The sequence below is a fragment of the Agrilus planipennis genome, unplaced genomic scaffold, assembly GCF_000699045.2.
Source record: "Agrilus planipennis isolate EAB-ADULT unplaced genomic scaffold, Apla_2.0 scaffold227, whole genome shotgun sequence".
NCBI lineage: Eukaryota > Metazoa > Arthropoda > Insecta > Coleoptera > Buprestidae > Agrilus > Agrilus planipennis.
The window spans coordinates 274,808-297,107 of NW_020439150.1; the positions used below are offsets into that span (position 1 = coordinate 274,808).

The 22,300-nt window shown below is 35.2% G+C and overlaps 1 protein-coding gene across 3 annotated transcripts in view; it reads left to right on the forward strand.

Annotated features, from left to right (window-relative positions):
* LOC108740282 (voltage-dependent calcium channel subunit alpha-2/delta-3-like) overlaps positions 1 to 22,300 on the forward strand; it is a 79,283-nt gene that overhangs the window by 4,807 nt on the left and 52,176 nt on the right. For 2 of the 3 annotated variants that reach the window (XM_025977853.1, XM_025977852.1), the window contains exons 2-16: positions 596 to 677; positions 761 to 865; positions 2,161 to 2,283; positions 3,769 to 3,951; positions 6,393 to 6,546; positions 6,608 to 6,739; positions 8,201 to 8,460; positions 10,332 to 10,461; positions 10,824 to 11,006; positions 12,337 to 12,617; positions 12,701 to 12,784; positions 13,613 to 13,669; positions 14,437 to 14,517; positions 14,861 to 14,935; positions 20,031 to 20,207. In XM_025977853.1, coding sequence (XP_025833638.1) covers positions 596 to 677; positions 761 to 865; positions 2,161 to 2,283; positions 3,769 to 3,951; positions 6,393 to 6,546; positions 6,608 to 6,739; positions 8,201 to 8,460; positions 10,332 to 10,461; positions 10,824 to 11,006; positions 12,337 to 12,617; positions 12,701 to 12,784; positions 13,613 to 13,669; positions 14,437 to 14,517; positions 14,861 to 14,935; positions 20,031 to 20,207 — 2,107 coding nt within the window. The remainder of the gene's footprint in view (positions 1 to 595; positions 678 to 760; positions 866 to 2,160; positions 2,284 to 3,768; positions 3,952 to 6,392; positions 6,547 to 6,607; positions 6,740 to 8,200; positions 8,461 to 10,331; positions 10,462 to 10,823; positions 11,007 to 12,336; positions 12,618 to 12,700; positions 12,785 to 13,612; positions 13,670 to 14,436; positions 14,518 to 14,860; positions 14,936 to 20,030; positions 20,208 to 22,300) is intronic. The other variant, XM_018474546.1, reaches the window with a different exon arrangement.

Genomic DNA, 22,300 nt, shown 5'->3' on the forward strand with positions numbered 1-22,300 from the left:
CAAAAAAAAAACGATTACTTATATTAATTAAAGAAAACTTAATCATCTTGAGCCCTTGGACTTTGAAGCCACCCCTTTANGTTTAGATTATTATCGAAAAGAATCACTCTATCTTTAAAAAAAAACTGCATCAAAATCCGTTGCGTAGATTTAAGCATACATAGGGACAGACAGCGGGAAAGCGACTTTGTTTTATACTATGTAGTGATTTAATAAAATTAACATTTCAAGAAATTAACAAAAAAAAAAAACGATTACTTATATTAATTAAAGAAATTATCTTGAGCCCATGAACTTTGAAGCCACCCCCGTCGCGTAACACTAGTAGAGCGAGTGGCCGACAAAACAATTTGAATCTTATGTTTATTCAGATAGAGTTGCAAATGTTTTTAAGTTTTTTGTTAATATTGCAAAGTTCGTGTTTTAACACGTATCTACATTTTCCCATCCCCTTGTCACACAATGTCACACTTCGTCGACCCCCTCCCACCCCCATAACGTGTGACGTAATTTATCGATGGCCCCTAATACACCTAATACATCTATGAACAGCCCCACAACTGTATCTTTATTTCAAATTATTTTACTTCCTTAGTGTGCGGAACTGGGCCCAGAAGTTGGGAGCAGAGCTAAAGAGTTTTGGCGAAATGGTCACCAGAAGAACGTTCGTGGTGGATGTAAGTATTGTGCTATCTGATGGTCCATTTATCATTGTACAGACGAACATTTGTAGCAGTGTAGCTATTTTTTCTCTTTTCAGAGCTTTAAAAGATATACTATCGAAAATGAAAACGGTGACAATTTGGTGAAACAGATTGCAGACCGGATTAGCAACATGATGGAAGAAAAGGTCAAAGCTGTTAGGGTATGTGCTGACATTTCATTACCAACCACGTCTATATGCAAATATCACCTACTTCACTAACACCTATCCTAAACTAACCGAATTCGTGAACACAAATGCTTAAAATTCCATTTATTGGACTTCATTAATTATATACGAACAGATTGTTGAAGGTGTTTGTACGAATTCTACCCAAATTGATAAAATCGATTGCATTACAAAAATTACTAGCCCTACTAAGACCTAACAACAAAAAAAGTTTGTGGCTAAATTAGTTTCATTACAATTCACGATAAGGAAACACCACAAATGGCGCGGTAAACGCCATCTGTAGTACGATGCTACATTTTAGGATTACGTATGCTCCAACAAGGTCCATTTAAATATATAGATCATACCATAATCGATTATGGTAACGTGCCTGTCACGTTGAGGTTAGCTACGCCGGGATTCGTTTCAGCAAGTAGATATCCATATATTTAAATGGACCTTGTTGGAGCATACGTAATCCTAAAATGTAGCATCGTACTACAGATGACGTTTACCGCGCCATTTATGGTGTTTTCCAAAACGCGCTGTTAAGACAGCAGCTAAAAGTTGGCCTGTCTTCTGTCGAAGCTGTCTGCGAAACGCTGATGAGATCCGAAAAGATCGAAATCGTGATCCGCGTCTGGCAGTTTCGACAGAATACGGGCCACATCGAATTATTTTATTCAATTCACTATAAATTCGTCATTTTCTAAAGTCATGGTTGTAACTATAAAACAATAAACAAGTACGCAAAGCAGCGGTCTTTACAAATTACATTACTATTTATGTGATGTAATATACATAAATACATACATTGGACAAAGCGGTTCGTCCTTAAATGCAAGAATTAAGGAACATGAATACAGATGTAACTGTACAGAAGGTTCCCTTTAACTGTGAGTCAAATAGAGCAACAACAGAAGATGCACCACATCAAAAAGTTGTAAATTAAACTTACCAGTTATTAAGGAGATAACCAATGCTTCAGTTAATAAGAAAGCTATTGTAAATAAACAATCAGAATTGGTTGTAGTAAATACTCCACTTATTTTTTCAAATCTATGATAATCTACATATGTTCCTCTAAGGCTTAGAGGTATTAATACAAATACAGAATATTTTTAATTTTTTGTTGTATTAAAACTATGATAGTGTTTTAATCCATAAATAATTATTGATAAAAATTCAAATCAAGAGTCTTGCAAATGAGTCTAAAATTTGAAAAGTGAAGGTTTTTATGGGAATAATGATCTAAATATAATAATAATAAAATTAATCATTTCTAGAGAATAATGGAAGTCGCCGAAAACAAGGCAGTAAGCCAAGGAGATTATGTCGAACCAAATTTTGATTTCTACAATGCGAAAAATTTAATTAATCCATTGGTCAATGAATCGGAAGAAGAAGCGGTAGGTCATCGTCATCTAGCAGATCAATAAATAAACCTACTTAAGATGTGTTAAGAATGAAGTTCCTTACGCTATTCAACAAAATATTAATTATACATTTTGGACAAGGTGTTTCGTAGAAAAAACTGTTAAAGATGCTAAAATATGGATTTTAGACCTATCGCTTACTACTAACGGGTGAAAACTCACTTTTTTGCTCTCAAACGGTTAATTTGGAAATTCGAAAAAGGTTGTTATAAGTGTATGTCTCGAACACGGTTATATCGAGCGGCATGGTCTAGAGCTTTAGACCATTGCTCAGCATTTGGAAGGACGCCGGTTCGATTCCGGGTTTATCTGCCTTTGTCCAAGTTTTTCTGTGGTTTTCTTGGATCATTTAGACAAATCCTGGGGCAGTAATATTTCACAGACAATAATATTTCATTTTCTTCTGTCTTCATTCCGTTCGTCTCATCTTTCTCACCCATTCCCACGATTCCTAAAAGGAAACTGAAGAGGACCTTCCGCCCTATTTTCCTGCGTAGTCCGGAGGGACTGCCCGCCCACCAACATTGATGCTTAGTGAGAATGAAATACTCAAAAGTTTTTTTTTCCACGGTTCTGTACGGATACAGACGTCGATAGTTGAGTTGAATGTTGTGTAACAGACGAATGATGAGGATTCCGTGGATAGAAAAGGTTAGAAATGAAGTGACATTAGAAAGAGTAGGAGAGCAGAGGACGCTGTGGAAGTCGATAAGTAATAGGCGAGTTAGGTTGGTATGAATGGATAGTTGGAGACATATTAGAAGCAAAAATAGGAGTTAAAAGGAGTTGGATTACTATGCAGAATTAGTTAAGGATATAAGGCGTGCTTAGTTTTAGGAAAAGTGAAAATTAACTTAGGATAGGGTAGAATGGGAGTGCCTGTCCAATCAGTCTTAGGACTGACGATCTTACATTGATTATGATGATAATAATAGTGAATGTATTCATCAGATGACAGACTAATTAAAAATATTTTGACAGCTCTCTCAACAGTAACCAAAAGGAAGAGAGATTTCTACCAACATATTCGATGTTTAGCCTACGTTACCAAACCCAGGGAATTTTCTCTACATCTAGAGAATTTAGAACCAGCTTAGATAAAAGGGGACTTATTTAATTAATAATATACACAATTTAATTTTTGTTGTAAATTAATTCTTATTGTTACTTGAACTTTGTTTAAATACGTCTTCATAACTAAAGGAAAAACGGCCATACTATTTTGCGCCAAATAATTTTTTTATTTGTTTTAACATTCCCTTTTCGCAATAAGAATCTTCGGGGAAATATAAAGGTTAACTCCTTGCTGCAGTAACGTGCGATAAGGAACTTCAATCAAAAAACACATCTTAGGTAAACTTACCAAACCAAAAATTTGAAAACCATTACCTTGCAGTAGACATGTTTGGTCCACCATGTAGATATTAAAAGATACTGTTTCAAAATCTTTTCTTGCAGACCAATAACAACAACGATAATAATAACAATCACTATCCCCATATGCAAGAGGTTCGAAATAACAATGACGAAAGCGATTATGACGAAAAAATTAGTAATAACATTGTGGTCCAGGATCAAGAGTCAATTGAAACAGAGGAGCAAACACTGAACATGGAACATCCGTCCAATACAAATATTGAGGTAAGGACTAAATACACAATCACAGTAATAAGGTTTTATTTCTGAAGACTGACCTGAGAAGATAAGACAGAAAATATATTATTGGGAACACATTGAAAGTAAATTCTGTATTTGGTGATAAGAGTGTTAAACAAAAAAAAATAAGGACAAACTAAAACGCATAAAGTTCAAAAGTCACACACATTCTTAGTTTCTATTAACTCATTAAGTCATCAATATCATTTATTAACACATCAATATCATCTGCTATTTTGGACTAGCAATATTAGATGAATATCCCAAAAGGAACGCACGATTTGAATTACGAGCTTATTTCAGTCCGAAGTGTTGGCACCGTTCTTGAGAGTGACATGTTGCAGCAGACACATTGCGTTTCAACTCAATGGAACCCTATGAGACGGATGGGCGAGTAAAGAAAGCAAAAATTCATTACAAAAATAGAGAGTGTGTAGCGGGGTGTGCACAAATTACGTGGAATTTTCGGTAGAAGAAAGACCCTTAAAGAAACAATTGTGGGATTACTTCCTGAATGTCAGTAAACTGGTTCCATTGTAGTGGCCACCAAGCGGCACAGCCTAGAGGTTTAGACCACTGTTTAATATTTGGGATGACGCTGATTCGATTCCGGATCCGTCTATCCTAATTCAAGTTTTTCGTTAGTTCCCTGGGATTACTTAAGCAAATGCTGGAACAGTAATATTCCATATATAATCTTTAACTCTCTTCTGCTTTCATTTTGTCCACCTCATCTTTCTCACCCTAACCACAACCACCCAATCCCACGACCTCTAAAGGAGGCTGAAGAGGACCTTCCGGCGTAGTCTAAAGGTACTACCCGCCCACCAGCATTAGTAACTAGTGAGAATGAAACATCCAAAAGTTTAAGCGTTTCTCGTAATGGCCACCCTATTAATAGCTGGTGGAAATGAAATGAAACACCCAAAAGGTTTGTATTGGCCGATTAGCCAAAGCTATTGCTACAGTGAGTGACAGTATGACGAAAATTCCCTTAACCTCATTGCGTCATCGGTCGCTGCAACTGAAGACACCCAACAAAATTTAACAAAAGAGTTGCATCTGCATCCAGTTGAGTTTCAGGAAAGCCGGAATTGAAGCCTGATGACCATTTAATGCGCTGGACATTCGTTGATTGGATGTTGGAGAATTAACAAATGGATGGTGATTTTGCTAAGAGAATCATCTTTAGCGGAGAAGTGCAACATCATCTTCGTGGCTTGAGAGAATAATAATCGTAGGGTCATTCAAGAAAAACCATTGTACGTCCAAAGAGTGTGAATTTCATGCTGGTGGGATGAATGGTTCAGTCTTATTCGAAATTGAGGCTGGAAACGCAGTCACTGTCAGTGGGGAACGATATTGGAAGATCGTATCGAACTTTTTAGGGCTTCATTTGAATAGCATGGATTTAAGTGGAACGTGCATATAATTCCATACATCCACAATAACAATATCCACTGTTACCGCAGAAATTTAATGGACGACTCATCTCACGTAGCAGTGGAGTGAATCAGTCATACGATTCTTTCTTGTGGAGATTCGTAAATTTAAAATTTATTCTGCTCAAATTAATCCAATTCCTCGATTAAAGGCAGAACCTCAGAGAGTAATCAATGAAATTCGGTCGCAGTTATACAATCAGAATTTGAGCATGTTGCCAGCATAGGACTTTAAAGAAAGTTCAATATTCTTAGGAATTTATGAGGGCAAAGACGCTTGTATAAAGACATAATTCCAACCAGGCAGTTATAAAGCCGACCCTGTTCTTTTACGTGCTCAAGTAACCTTTAACCGCTGCAAAAATTATTGTTATTCGGTTATTCGAAAGTTCAACATTCTATTTAGCAAAGTGAAGACGCTTGTTTAAAGACATAATGCCAACCAGGCAGTTATAAAGCCGACCATGATCTTTTGCATACTTAAGCAACTTCTAACCGATGCACCGCTTACTGTTAGGTTAGGTTATCTCTTTTCACGTTCTCTGTACTACTCATGAAGCATTTCCTGACTTAGTAGGAGCGTGTTCAAAATGCAGCAAATGACTACAGTCCCAAGTTGAAACAAGAAAGAAGATAAGTCCGTTCCCACAGATAATTTATTGAGGACTTTGCTAATTTTGATCGTCCCAAGTATATCATCCGTCAACATAAATAAACCTTGTTGAACATATCGAGTTCCACTAATCACCATCACCAATTTTGATGGTCCCTACTCTTAGCAATTTTTTAATGGCTTCTTTTAATTTTCAATGTATTAGCTAAGAAATGCTTTCATCTTATTGCTTAGAATCGTAACAACACGAACGAAGTTGTCACCACCAATACAAGAAATTCACTACAGTTTTACAGTGATATACATACATAAATCTAACTATACAGCAGTAATGATAATTTGAGCTGATTCAATTATTTGTTTTGTAATAGGTGACTGACGAGTTGGAAGAGGACGCTCAAGCCAGCCAGAAACCACCAACCGACAAGAGAAGACTACCTCTCAGACGAAATCCCCATTTCAATAACATACCGGTTAACACTAATTTTAGCGCGGTTCACGTCCCAAGTAATGTTTTCGAAAGGTGTAAGTGTTCCTGATTGTAAACAACACAAAACGATTCAACTGTTATTACGATTATTTATAGCGAAAGAAGTAATAAAAGGCATAAAATGGTCCGAAGAATTGGATCAAATTTTTAGATCGAATTACAAAAACGACCCGAACCTATCTTGGCAATATTTTGGGAGTTCAACAGGATTTATGAGATTTTTTCCAGGTATTAACAAACATATAAAACCTCAATCAATAAGTACCTATCTAAAAATAAATAAACTGCAATCTATAAAACTACAGTTGCAACAATACAATTTGAAATAATATGACAAATAAAGTATTGTCCTTATCTAACTTTGCACAGGAGCTATATGGAGTTTATATACAGGGTGTTTCTGAAATAAACAGCTAGCTTGTAGGAGGTAATAGGGAGCTATAAACAAGAAAATTAAGTAGATATTTGGTGATTTCGATAAAAACGTACTTGAAAGCACAGGCAAGGATCAGTCCATTGCAACGCCACATTCAATAATCTGTTACTTAGCAGCATCCGAGTTGTATTGATTTTGTAGTTTTGTACTAATGTATTTTTGTTATTTGTACTCCTGATCTAAATCCATGTGGCTTCTTTTTAGGGTTGTATGAAACGGCGTGTATGATTGCTGCAATTTTTACTCGACGCAAAATAAAAAAATCAACAGGATATTAATTTTCCTATTAAAGTTTACATACTGTTAAAGTTTTCTTTCTTTAAGATGTACTTTTATCTATATTTGCACAGGAGTTATATGGAGTTTATATACAGGGTGTTTCTGAAATAAACAGCTAGCTTGTAGGAAGTAATAGGACGCTATAAAACAAAAAAATTAAGTAGATATTTGGTGATTTCGATAAAAACGTACAGGGAAGAATCAGTGCGGTCCTGGTAGGATCACGCAGGGAAATGCGACATTGCAACGCCGCATTCAATAATTTGTTACTTAGCAGCATCCGTGTTGTATTGATTTTGTAGTTTTGTACTAATCTATTTTTTTTATATGTACTCCTGATCTAAATCCATGTGACTTCTTTGTGTGGGGTTATATGAAACGGCGTGTATGATCGCTGCAAATGAAGTACGTCAAATATCAGATATTTTTACACGACGCAGAATAAAAAAGTCCACAGAATATTAATTTTCCTATTAAAGTTTACATACTTTTAATATTTTCTTTCTTTTGTCAAGATGTACTTTAAATAATACTGCATACTACCAGCAATAACCCAAATAATTATTTAATTAATTGATTGCAAGATAGCTGTTGATATTTATTTTAATTAGTCATTCCACAACCGTTACTGTTTACATTTTTTATCATGAAGCTGTTTAGTTACCATCGCAATTTTTCTATATGTTACCAATTCACGACCAGGGCCGGCTTCGGATTACAACTTCGTCTGGTTTTCTTTAGCTAACACCCTTCAAAATTTCACTATACGCTCCAAGAAAACAGATTAACGACAAACGATGCATAGTATGCTCTAAAGGCTATACATTGTTATTGACTGTGTCTTATCGCTCGTCGACGGTATCATTACAAGTTAAGTTAGGTTAAGGTACGCCATTTCCTGAAGAGAGACTTACTTTTTCTATCGCCGAGATAATTTTTTACTGTTTCTTACAACATTAGATTATTTGTTCTAGCAATGAATTGGTCCCAAGAACCCGTTGATTTATACGATTGTCGCACAAGAGCCTGGTACATCCAGGCTGCCTCGTCACCCAAAGACATTGTTATTTTGGTCGACAGATCGGGCTCGATGACAGGCATGCGCCGCGAAATAGCCCGGCACGTAGTCAACAACATACTTGACACACTGAGTAATAACGATTTCGTAAATATTTTCACCTTCAGCAACACCACGGAGGCTCTCATCGAATGCTTTGACGATCGATTAGTGCAAGTACGACTTTTCAAGAAATCTATTTATACTAATTGTAAAAGTTTACTTTATTGTTTAGTCACTAGACCAAAATTTGCCACAAAAAGATCACCAAAGTTTTTACTGACACCCAGTATAACCCAAAAGTTTGCTACTAATTTAGGATTAAAGTTAAATCCTTCTTGCGTTGAATGGTTTAAATATTTTATCAATTTCCTCATCATCATCACCATCATCTTCATCATTATCATGGACTCGCCAGTACTGAAACTGATTAGACACGAATCTTTACTCTTTCCAATCCCGCTCTAACCTTCTCATTCCTCTGAAACTAAAACATCCCACATCCTTAACTATTTGTGAACGATAATCTAGTCTAGAACTACCTCTATGCTCTTGACTTCTGTATCTACGAGGGCGGTTCAATAAGTACCCGTGTTAGACATTAAGACACCTTTTTTTTATTTGTTTTTTTATTTTTCAACATAGTCCCCTTTTAGAAAGATACACTTCTCCCAACGACCCTGCCATTTTTTTTACCCCTCCAAAAAATAAGATTTGTCGAACTCTCCAAAATCCCCCCCTGGTCTCGGCGATGACTTCCTCGTTTGAGCTTAATGTCTTTCTCGCTAGTCATTTCTTAATGGTAGGCAACAAGATGAAGTCGCAGGGAGTTACATCGAGTGAGTAGGGGGTGTGCGGCAGCAAATTCATAACGTAACTCATGCATTTTGGCGGCAACAACTCCTGATGAATGTGCCGCTGTGTTATCGTGTTGAAAACGCACCTTCTTTTTCGTCAAATGCGTCCGTGTCTGCTTCAATTTTTTGTCGAAGCGGTCCAATAACTCACTGTAGTATTGTCCAGTGATCGTTCTTCCTTTTCCTAAAAAATTCGTAAAATGATTTCCTCAGTAACAACGTTTGCCAGGCTTCCTGGTCGCTCCTATCAAAAACAGATCTTTGCCCACGTTTAAATTCGTTGAAGCAATATCTAACTGTGGTCGTAGATGGCGAAATGTCTCCATAAACAGTATCCAACTTTGTTTTTATCTCCTCGCATTTTTTCCCATCCAAAAACAAAAAGCGAGTTACCGAACGATACTGCTCTTTTTCCATCTTAGCGAAAATAACGAAGCACGTCTGAGTGGAATGGCTGCCAAATCCAAACTAACCTATCAATCAGTCTGAAATTCATTTTGACGTGGTTTGATAGATGGTAGCACACGATGACAACACCAATTTCCCTCAGGAACGTCCTCTGTCTTCAAACACGGGTACTTATTGAATCCCCCTCGTACTTCTAATACATCTCTAACTAGCCCTTCATGCCTGAGAAGGTGACCTGCCTATCTCGTCTATTTCTTATTGACTTCTATAGCATATCCATTCTCCCGCTCTCTGTAACAGCTCCTCATTTCAAACCTTCTCTATCTACGGTATCCTCATCTTTCATTAGTTTCATACAATACTGTTTTGTTTCTCTGACTCCTCTTTGCCAGATACTAAAACTGCCATATCATCTACAAATCTAAGCCTACTAAACTTTAGTCCCTTGTCCTGTGTGTGATGTTTATCGCGTCTTCTATCTCTGTATCTCACCCCTACATTTCTAACTGTATTTAAAATTCTGTCCAATTTAACATCTTCCACAGCTTTTTCTAAATATGCGAATCCTATGCTCTTTGACTTTATTCTATTGTTACCTGTAAATCCAAAGTGGCCCTCCGCGTTCCTCTAACATATTTCTTCTAAACCCGAACTGATCTTAATTTCTTAAGCAAATTTATTTCAGAAGGCCTAAGTTTATTTACCTAATCACCCTAATCACAAAGCGGTTCTAGTAGTTGCTTTTCAATAAAGCTTTAAAAAATCTGTTGATTTTTGTTAAAGGCAAACATGGCGAACACAAGAGCTTTGAAGGAGGCAATGACTGACTTCAAAACTGAACAAATTGCAAACTTCTCCCTGGCCCTAACAACGGCTTTCAAACTGTTAGAAAGATACCGAGAAGAGCGTTTAGGTAAGTAAAACTTAAACTTTGAATAGTTTCATGAAACGTATCAAAACGGAGAGAAGAAAGAAAACAAATAAGTTTCACGAAAGATTTTAATTGCTTTGTTGAGTATACTCCAGATAATGATCGCTATGGCCGAAACAATATTTGTTTTGTTTCTTCTCTTCGTCTAGGGAGGTAAGTAACAACCGTCCAAAGAAGTATCTACAATACATATACGTCCATTGAAGACAAAGTTAAAGATCCTGAATTTGCACCCAATTCATTCAGGACAATGTCTCCTTATTTTGACAAGTTTGCTAATTTTGGATACGGCATTAGGCATTACCCCAAAACAGTTTTCAATATCGATCGACACCTATTTTCAGGTGCTCAATGTAACCAAGCCATAATGTTGGTCACGGATGGAGTTCAGTATAACTACAAAGAGATTTTCGACGAATACAATTGGCAAAATCTTCCGTTTATGCCCGTCAGGGTGTTCACCTATTTGATCGGAAGGGAAGTCTCCGATGTAAGGGAAGTAAAGTGGATGGCATGCGCAAATCAAGGTATTTACATTAATTATACTTAATCTTATAATTGAAGCAGATTTTATTAAGACTATAGACCTAATCGTTTCAAAAAGATTATTACTATTATATTACAAAAATTCTATGATGACTACTACTACAATGAAAGTCAATCTGCCCCCCTCCCCTCCCGGGAAAAATCTCTCTCTACGCCCATGGAAATTAGTAAAAGATTATTGAACAATATTTGAAAAAAGCTGTAGCAAGGGCCGAGTCTCGAGCCCGGGACCTTCTGCATGACAGTTAACCACCGATACCATTGGACGATTGCCGTTACTTGAAAACTGTGTGTTTAACAAACACAACGCTAGCTTCTATACCACATTTGTTAGTTGATGTGCAGCGAAATTGTAAAATATAGGCTATTAAATTGCTGCGCTTGATCAATTTTACATCATCCTCACAAGGTCGTAAATCCTGAGACTGGTTGGAAACGCATCTTCACTCTTTCCTATACTGAGCTAATGTTCGCATTTTCCTAAAACTAGAACAACCCACATCAATAATTTAATCTAGGTCTACTGCTACCCCTCCTAACTCCCATTTCTACCTATAATATGTCTCTGACTAGACCTTCATGCCTGAGAAGGTGTCCTACCTATTTCTTATTGACTTCCATAGAGTCCTCTGTTCTCCTATTCTTTCTAATACCTCTTCATTTCTAACTTTCTCTATCCATGGTATCCTCATCATTCGCCTGTAACACCACATTTCGAACGCTTCTAACCTTTTCTTTTACGGCGCCCACTGTGGATGTTTTGCACCCATATGGCGCCGCGCTCCAAACGTACACCTTTAGCGACTTTTTTTGAATTTCTAAATGAACTGTTCGCGAGCATACAAGTGACTTCTTTTTATTGAAGGCTACTCGATCCTGCGCTATCTTTTGCTTTATATCCCTACTACTCCTTTTGTCCTGACTTATCTGACTTCCTAGATACCTAAAATCAGCCACTTCTTCTAATTTTTCGTCTCATATCTTTATATTCGTTCTTTCCCTACTTTTTCTTCCCTTGCATACCAGTATTTTTGTTTTACTTTTATTTATTTTCATACAGTAGTGTTTTGTCAGTACCGCAACCATCTTATTTAAAGCTATCTCTAGTTCCACCTTGCTAGATGCTAATACCGCTATATCATCTACAAATCTAAGCATACTAATCTTTTGCCCCAGTATATCTATCCCTACAGTTGTGCTGCCTTTAATGATGTTGATCGCGTCTTCGATGTGTAGATTAAATTATGAAAATAACGGCGGATGTCCGAGGTAATGGTATGAATAATATAATTTTTGCCATCTTTTTGTTAGGTTATTACGTCCATTTAAGCACCTATGCGGAAGTGAGGGAGCAGGTACTCCAATACATTTCCGTAATGGCGCGTCCGTTGGTGCTGAGCGATACGCTAAAACCTAACCCGGCCTGGAGCCCCGTTTATGCTGACGTAACAGACCCCAAGCTGACCAACTGGCTGTGGCGAAACCGTCAAAGAAACGAACAGAGAGAAAGAATTTTATTGTACAGAAGAAACAGAACTCTGTTTTATCTTACATACGAGAGGGACAAAAAATTTGTGCATCAACAGAAATTTGTAAGCATACAAGTTGATATGATAATCATGTGTTTGTAATATAAATTGTACGAGTTAAACAAATGTTTTCTTGATTGTTTTAGAGGCAGGATAATTATGGAGAATTACAGAACTATCATCTAATGACGTCCGTATCTTTACCAGTATACGACAAAAGGCCTAACGCGGTAAGGCTTAATATTCATAATTCTTTTGTTTTCTTTTAAAGTGAAACTTTTACTACATCGCCTCAAATTTTTTTGTCCATCTATCGCATGTCGCGTACAGCCGGCCACGGAGTAGGGGTAAAACTGAAAGGCACTCGGCAGAGCAGCCAAGGCCAATATGACGGCGCTCAGCCAAACGTGTAGCATTTATATTCTCACTCATTCGTGCAAGTGCACGACAATTACATTCATAGACTGTGAAACTCAAAGCGAAGATGAATTTATTGATAGAATAACTGAAGTTCAAAATGATTCAACGATTTAAATAAATATTGTTCTCAGTTTTTAACATGCGTCTATCATCTGAATGATTGTATTTATTATGCATTCCGTACTCTCATGCGCAGATTGAAATTAAAATTTATTGTTGGATATCTCGTCTACTATTGATTTTCCATTATCATTCCCATTTCTAATCATTAAGATAAGATTAAGAACGCGATTTTAATTTTAATATCCTAAATAGAATATTTTCACTTGCATCCTGATTTCTTAAAACTACACAATTGTTTTTTATTTGTCATATGATTTTTATATTACAAATTAATGAATAAGCGACCCAAAAAGAATTGTAATAAGGTTCTTGTATATCGCCTAGGATGTAAGCATTATATATTTTATAGTATTCTGGTATCTAATGGATAAAGTGAACGGTTATTATTTATTTAGGTTTAGGTAAAATTAAGGTACCTAACAAAACATACTTAAAAAAATATTTTGTATTAACCAAGACATCTTTGTCTTTTATTTTAATTGATTTAAATAATAAACGAATTAATCGGTCTTCAGAACATCACTGAACTGATCCAAGTTAACGAAGAAATTTGGATAACAGTAACACGAGAGGTAAATAAACAAAAAAAATACTTTTATATATACAGGTATGGCTAGTTTCAAAAGCTGTTGCTAGAAGTTTAAATCCTTTTTAGCAAGCTAGACGCCAACGGAATTAACAACACATATCATAGACTCAGTGTGTCTTACCTACATAGACATTATTATTTAGATAATATATTTATATAGGTTAGAATTATTATGTGTATAGAAATTTCTTCTTACGTATAACACTGTAATAATTAGGCATTAGATATGATATCTACTAAAGTGCGGAAATGAAATAATCGACCTGGCGATGTATGCAGGACGAGTAGTAATATCGGAGCCCTAACCTAAGAAGACATTTGACAGCTACTACGTACTTACTGTTCTAAAAACATCAAAAAAGATTCGAAAACTGCCACTATTAAAAAAGAAACATTAACTGGTTTTATTATATTCGAAAAACTAAAGCATTTCCTATTTGTTCAAATGTTTCAGCATCGAAAAAGGCAACTAATAAACAAGTATTACCTATAGTGAAAACGTTTACTTTAAAAAGTAGCATATACAAACATAGCAACCTATAATATTATGTAGTGATCAAGGCAGCCAACATTAATAAATTATTCTTAGTTTATAGATAGTTACATGACAAATAATGCTAAGATAGTTTTTAGATTAGGTATATAAAATTAGAATAGAAAAATAGAAGCTAGTTTAATGTGATTTTATGTATTACAGAATAGGTACATTTAATAGACCTATTTTATAGAAAATTAAATGGTCTGTTTTAGACAAGAGTTGCGAACTTGTTGGGAGTTGCTGGTACTGACGTCCCAGTTGAATATATAAGAAGACTGGCCTTACCCTATAGGGTAAGTATCTGATTCTTTTAATCGTTAATTTTACGTAAATTATCGATTTAAAAATAAAAATATCTCCACACTATGACGAAATTATCATACATAAGGTAGTAATACCTCATAAGGTAGTATTAAAATTACCAAAAAAACTTTTTCAAAACTAGTTCAAATCAATAATGATTAGCATATAGAACAATCCTCTCTTCTTTTAAGTTTTGAAAGTCATTTTTTCAAACAAAGGGCAACTCTTAAACAAAATACGCCCTCGATAATATGGCGATTTTTGGCCGCCATTTTAGACTGTCTACTATTATTTGTTGTTGAATGAAACTTATCAGTGTTTATTTCTTGTTAGGTTGGAGTGAATGGTTACATCTTTATCGTTACAAATAATGGTTATATTTTAACTCATCCTGATTTGAGGCCAGTGGTAAGTATAAATCCTGGATCATTTTTATAAAATTACTACATTTTACTCATGATTGCAACATAACAAAAAATTAAGCCTTAATAGCAAAAATAAAAAACTCGCGAATTTCGGGACGTTCATGTGTGTGAAAATGTCAATAATGATTTTTTAATAGCAAAGCAAAGCTAAACTACCGTTAATTTCTCTAGCGATGTGACCTTTAGTGTGACCGGCGCAAAGTAGAAAAGAATAGCACTAGGTCAGAAAAGAGAGACAACTCTCGGTCAAACTCTTAACCAGTGAGGAGCGTATAATCCATACAGTACTGCACGGAAAAATTGACCATTTAATCCACTACAATTACATTGCTCAAATGTGCTGTTATTGGTACCATTTACTACTGAAAATATCAACGAGATGTTTATTTATATTTAAAGACATATTAAAGGCTTTAACGCTTGTTTTCGACTCGCACTACTATTCATAATCGAACAAAACTTTTGGCAGGTACTGTATGAAAAACTATGTTTAATGAACAAGAGCCGAGAGTATAATGAGCTTTTTTCTCCCTACCTACGATTTTACCAGCGCGCATCTAAGACATTGGAAGGGGAACTTCGCTAGAGAAAGTAAACGAAGTATACAAGTCATTACGGTATTTTGGTTATGATTTACTGTACTCAAAACATCATATAGGAATTACCTACTGCAAGAGATATGGGTATTTGTATAGACTCAATATTGATTTCTAAATAATTGTTGATATCTGAGCTTGATGACAGTGGTCTAGAATTATTTTTTCTTCGATGAAAGCACCGATCTGACGTTTCGTTACTGTGGTTGGTATCTTCAAAAAACAATGTCTACGAAGTCTGAATAAATCGTAGTTAAGGACTTTAGGTCAACCACAGTAGTTAGTGAAACGTCAGAAAAACTGTACCATCAGTGTTCTCAGAAATATTCGTATACAGAGATTTAATTTTTCCGTGAAGTAGAAGTATGACAGGTTTAAATGAAACCTGTATTTTATATGAGTATGAAACATTAAACTATAAAATTGTCTTTCAATTAATACAGCGGCATCAATAAAGACATTAAAACACAAATATTCTTGTCTATGCATAATAATAAGACTCACCGGGAAGAAGCGCTGAAGCCAATCTTCAACCACAACACGAAAGTCCAACGCACAATTCTGCAACAAAAATATATTCACTCAGTTTCGTGTTTAAAAATAATTTTAAACAACGACAGTTGCATACACGAATTAAAAAACAACCCAGTTCGATTAATTTAATTGTTGCTCTTGTCATGCCTTCGCCGGGAATCGAACCCGTGTTCCTCATTAATTTAAGGTTATTTATAGTGATAAAAATTAATTCAAAGTTTAATTCAATTGGAAAACAAATTGCCTTTTGCAAATTTATTCAACACTTATCATTCAGGAGTACTTCTCTTAAGCAAACACTCACTGGAGTCCTTAGACGTACTTTGTAACCGATTTATCATTCCAAAAAATTTATCAATAAACAGTGCATNTTCGATTAATTTAATTGTTGCTCTTGTCATGCCTTCGCCGGGAATCGAACCCGTGTTCCTCATTAATTTAAGGTTATTTATAGTGATAAAAATTAATTCAAAGTTTAATTCTTTTTAACTAAGTATACGGTTTTTAAACAATTAATTAATATTTAATTTTCAATGTAAATGTAGTTTCAAAAATACAAAATCGTATGACTTGTAATGTTGTAATCATTGGAAGGAATAATGCAAGCCTCCAAGGAATAAACAGAAGGAACTAAAAACTAAATATCAAAATTGCTTTCAGTTACAAGTTGATTTAGGCTTTCACAGCTGTCGTCAAAAGAAACTGGATTTCCGGATTGTAACAGTGTCTTATTGATAAAATCCCCATGACCATGGTAACATCAGAAGACTTAAACATTTCGTCTCATATCACAAAGGACATCTTCAGAAGATTCACGTTGTCGATCTCCAGTAACATCGTTGGAAATGTTCCTTGTGATGGGACACGAAACGTCGAATATTTATAACCCCACCATGATACTTCATGGAGATTTTATCAGTAAGATACCATTAGAATCTGAAAATCCAGTTTCTTCAATAGCAGTAAGTCCGAAATATTTCGGAGTAAAGGAAATGAAATTATAAATTTTGGAGTTAAAATTTTTTGACTCAGCAAAGTTTCAAAACAAAAAATGAAAACACTGCCTTTGACCACTTCTGACCTTAAAATTTCTTCATCAGTGCTTCAGGATTTAGATGTATCCTAACCTCAAAATAAAAATATCCATGTTCAGAATTCTTGACAGTACTTAATAATTTTTCGAATTCGACCTCAAAATTTACTCGGTACATTTTGGCTTTAAAATTAGGACATTTTAAAATTTCATTATATAGGTAGTAAGGTAATTCTGAGGTTAGAGTCGAGTCATGGTATTTTGAACAGAAACTCGACCATGTCCTCAGAATTTCCATGGTTCGTTAAAGCAGCTAAAATTATGAATAACTTCCTTCAATTTCGCAAAAATACACATTCGTCAAAACACCTATTAGCTTCTGACACCCTGCCGCATTTTTTATATTATGCAAAGTTCATTTCGAATGCAGGGCCATTTGTGGGACCCCATGAATCAGAAGCCGGATCTAGAGTGCATCGTTTACGTCACCTTACATCCGTATCTTATACGATTGCAAAACTATGAAAACCACACTGGCATCGCTCATCTTTTGAAATTCAGATATTTTAAAAAACTGGATGTAATTGAGACATTTTAGAGCAAAATTCGGATTCAGCAATAAAAGATGCGTTGGAAATGCGTTTTTTCTTAGTTTTGCCCTTTATTATAATCTTTTCGTAAAAAAGGCAAAAGTTGAGAAACAAGTAGGTAACATATCGGGTCTTAGTTTCCTGATCCATGTTGACTGGTATAATTTTTAAATTATATACAATAGATAAAGAAGGAAGAAACATAAATATCCAATAAGGCGAAAATATCAAGAAAAACTCCAATAGTAAATGTAGTAATAATAAAATTTAACGAAGTGTTTCTTACCTCACAATTTTTAAATTCAAAGGAGTAAAAGAGTTCTTTTCCGGAAACCGACCCGCCGCATCTGTAATTGCACATCACTCCGTAAATGACCTCAGACAACTAGTGAAAGTATTCCTCTGCTTATTCACGTTTAACCGATGCCCTACAGCTTTTGCCCAGAAACGAACTTTGTCGAACTATTGACGCGGCATCAGTTCAGTAGTGTATGCACATTAATCGAGAATAATAAATAAATTAGAATGATTAGGAAACTTTGAGAAGTCCGTATGAAGAAGAAATTTGCAATAGTCATAAATGTTAGTAGCTTTTTGTAAATAGTTCTAATTTCTTCATCAGTAAAAGCTTCATAACTATGCGAGTTATCTTCGAGTCGCACAAAACGGTTCGGCAAAATTCGTTTCTGAGCAAAGACTAGAAAACACGGCAAGATATTACTAATATTCTATTATTATTCTATATATAGATATAACACTGATGAAAATTATTAAATGATTTCCACAAAAAAAACGTTCATTTATAAACAATCACTATTATTATTTCGCTGTATAAATCTTATTATTTGTTATTATTAAATTATGACAAATACTGAATTTATACATTATAGAACATAACAAATAATACTGTTATAAAAATAATTTACCAACGGAAAATAATAGGTACATATCTGATTAACATTAAATTATCGCTTAAAGTAACCTTTATAGCAATAAGTATAATTTTCAAAATTTATGTAATGAGTATGAATAACTAAATCTTTATTAAATTGAATGAAGAAAATTTTAATAGTCTTACCATTAGTATCATGTAAAAAATAAAGTAGAATTTTTAAACAGAGGAACTTTTTCAACCATTACCTAACCTTACTTTCCCTCCAGTTTTTAGTTGTTTCCATAATATTCTAGTAAAATTAGGACGTTTTTGTGAAAGCACCAAATTTTTTTTAGAAATGGGTTCTACACAATAAGGATATTCATGTGCTTACTTTAAAAAAGTCTTGGAAATAGTTTGAAAAATAATTTGTTTTTTCTCTATAGCGTTGTTCCTTTGAGAAAAATTTTCCGAATACTATTTGTTTAGAATCAAATCTATAAGATTCCAAATTTTCCCGGATTATCAGTATTTGTCCAGAAATTGTAAATAGTAAATTTTGGGGTAGAATTTTTACTCAAATTGTAACAAAACTAAGAAAAGACAGGTCCGTTGTGTTTCTTAATCCTTTCGTAAACTGGTCCATCGAGGTTCATTATGAGAGTCCGACATTGTCAAATTCACTCCCAAATTGAACAGGGAACCTTTCCAAATATAAATCAACCTTTCATCATCATCATCATAAGGTCATCAGTCCTAAGACTGGTTGGACACGTACCTCCACTCTTTCCTATCCTGATCTAAACTTCGCATTTCCCTAAAACTAGAACAGCCCACATCCTTAACTATTTGAGAAGAGTAATCTAATCTAGGTCTACCTCTACCCCTCCTAACTCCTGCTTCTGCCTCTAATATGTCTCTGACTAGACCTTCATGCCTGAGAAGGTGTCCTACCAACCTATCTCGCCTATTTTTTATTGACTTCCATAGAGTCCTCTGTTCTCCTATTCTTTCCAATACCTCTTCATTTCTAACCCTTTCTACCCACGATATCCTAATCATCCGCCGATAACACCACAAAATCAACCTTTAGAAATTGTGGAGTAGAATTTTTACCAAACAACAGGAAAATTACGACACGACCCAACAGCATAACCTAGGCTAGAGGTTTAAGTCATTACTTTTATAGCATTCGGGAGGACATAGGTTAGATTTCGGGTCCGTCTACCCTGTGGCCCAAGTATTTCTGTATCTTCGGATCACTTAGGAGAACGCTGGGGCAGTAACAATACCCCCCAGATAATCCTACACGTCTCTTCTGTCCTAATTTTATATAGATTTCAAATTATCAAAGGAAAAAGATTATATTCCATTTTTAATTAATTCAAATAACACCCTGTGTGTATACGTTTTAAATGAAATAAATGTTTCCCGTTAATTTTTTGTTTCAGTTCCAGGGCATTTTAAAACCTGCCTATAACAGAGTCGACATGATGGAAGTAGAAGTGATGGACGACGACTCTGAACCCCGCGAATTCGACGAGGCCTTGCAAGAATTACGCAAAAACATTATTTTTCAAAAGCAAGGCCATGTAATGCACAGAATTAAGTCTCACTTAGACGAAATGGTAACTACAGTACATATTATAATAGCTTTTTAAGTGTCCGTATAGCCAAATAGTAAAAAGGGTATTAATATAATTTAGAGATCTGTTGCTATCGTTCACATCCTCGAAGTTTCTGCAGTTTTAGGCGTACGTGAACGAAATTTTGCATATAGATGCCTCTCTCTATAGACGTATCTATAGCAAACTTTTGTTGTTTTCTTTTTGTAAAATGGCGTAGATATTCCAGCATCCGCAATTTCGTTATAAAGTTCTTCAAAATTACATTAATCAAATCAAACTTTAAAGTGAAATCAACTTAATTTCATCCCACTTAAGATAACCCCAAGATAATGAGGAAAATTTTGTTGCTACTGTCACACCCTCGTCGGGAATTGAACCCGATATGTAGAGGGATGACATTAAATTAATTTTACACCAATATTTAGCATAATTAATATATTGAACACTACTAAATGTAAAAGCTTTCTTATCCACTCCTTCCTATCCTGAGCTAATCTTCTCATTCGCTTAAAACTGGAACATCCAACATCCTTGACTATTTGCGAAAAATAATCTAATGTAAGTCTACCTCTACTCCTCTTAACTCCTGTTTCTGTTTCTAACATGTCTCTGACTAGCCCTTCGTGCTTGAGAAGGTGTCCCATTTACCTAACTCGCCTACTCCTTATTAACTTCCATAAAGTCCTCTGTTCTCCTATTCTTTCTAATATCTCTTCATTTCTAACCTTCTTTATCCATGGTATCCTCATCATTCGCCTGTAACATCACATTTTCGCCGCGCCAACTGTCTATGTTTCGTTCCAGTACAGTGCCGCGCTCCAAACATACATCTTTAACAACCCTTTCCGAATTTCTAAATTAACCTTTCACGAGTACAGAACTGACTTCTTTTTTCTGTGCTTTATATCCCTACTACTTCTTCCGTCCTGACTTATCTGACTTCTAGCTACCTAAATCAGCCACTTCTTCTGATTTTTCGTCTCCTATCTTTAAATTCGCTCTTCCCCTACTTTTTCTTCCCTTGCTTACCAGTATTTTTGTTTTACTTTTATTTATTTTCATACAGCACTGTTTTCGTCAGTACCGCTTCCATTTTATTTAAAGGTATATCTAAGTCCTTCTTGCTAGACGCTAATACTGCTATATTATCTGGAAATCTAAGCATAACAATCTTTTCCCCCTGCATATCTATCCCTATAGTTGTACTGTCTTTAATGATGTTGATAGCATCTTCGATGTATATATTAAAAAGTAGCGGTGACAGTGTGCATCCCTGTCGAACTCCCTCCCTAATATTTACTTCCCTACGTTGCAGATTCAGCTGGATTAAGCCATAACTGGCTGTGGCTCTTTATATATATAGTATCACTCTTCTATCCCTATAACTCATTCCTACATTTTTAAGTATACTTAACATCTTGTCCTATTTAACATTGTCAAAAGCTTTTTCTAAATTTTTAAATCCTGTGGACGCGCTCTTTCCTTTTTCTATCGTTTTCTCTATTGTTACCCGTAAAGCTAGAATGACCTCCCGCGTTCCTCCATTTCTTCTGAACCCAAATTGATCTTCCTCTAATAGTTCTTCAGGCATTTTTTCCATCCTCCTCTGTACAATTCTAGTTAAGATTTTTGACGCATGGGAAGTTAAGCTAATAATTGTTCTAAACGTTTCGCACCTATCCGCGCCTGTCTTTTTAGGCATGGTTACTACCAAGTTCTGTTTATAATCCTCCAGGACTGTACCCGGCTCGAAAATGTGACTAACTAGCTTAAACATACGATATCTAACCTCTTATCCTGCATGTTTTAAAATTTCTGCCTGTATCCCATATATACCTGGTGTCTTATTAGTATTTAAATTTTTTAACGCTACATCGAACTTTCTTATGTTTGGCTCTTAAAAATTACATTAAATCAAATCTAATACTCTCTTTTATGTCCTTTCGTTTTTCACTGCCATTTATAAATAACACCATTCAAAAATTCGAAAACCGCACATTTTCATAAGTACCATCGCCTACTGAAAACGAATTTGGCCACGGAATCCTATCGTTTTATAGCATCCAGCTCGTTCTCTTTTTTAATTTTGTTTT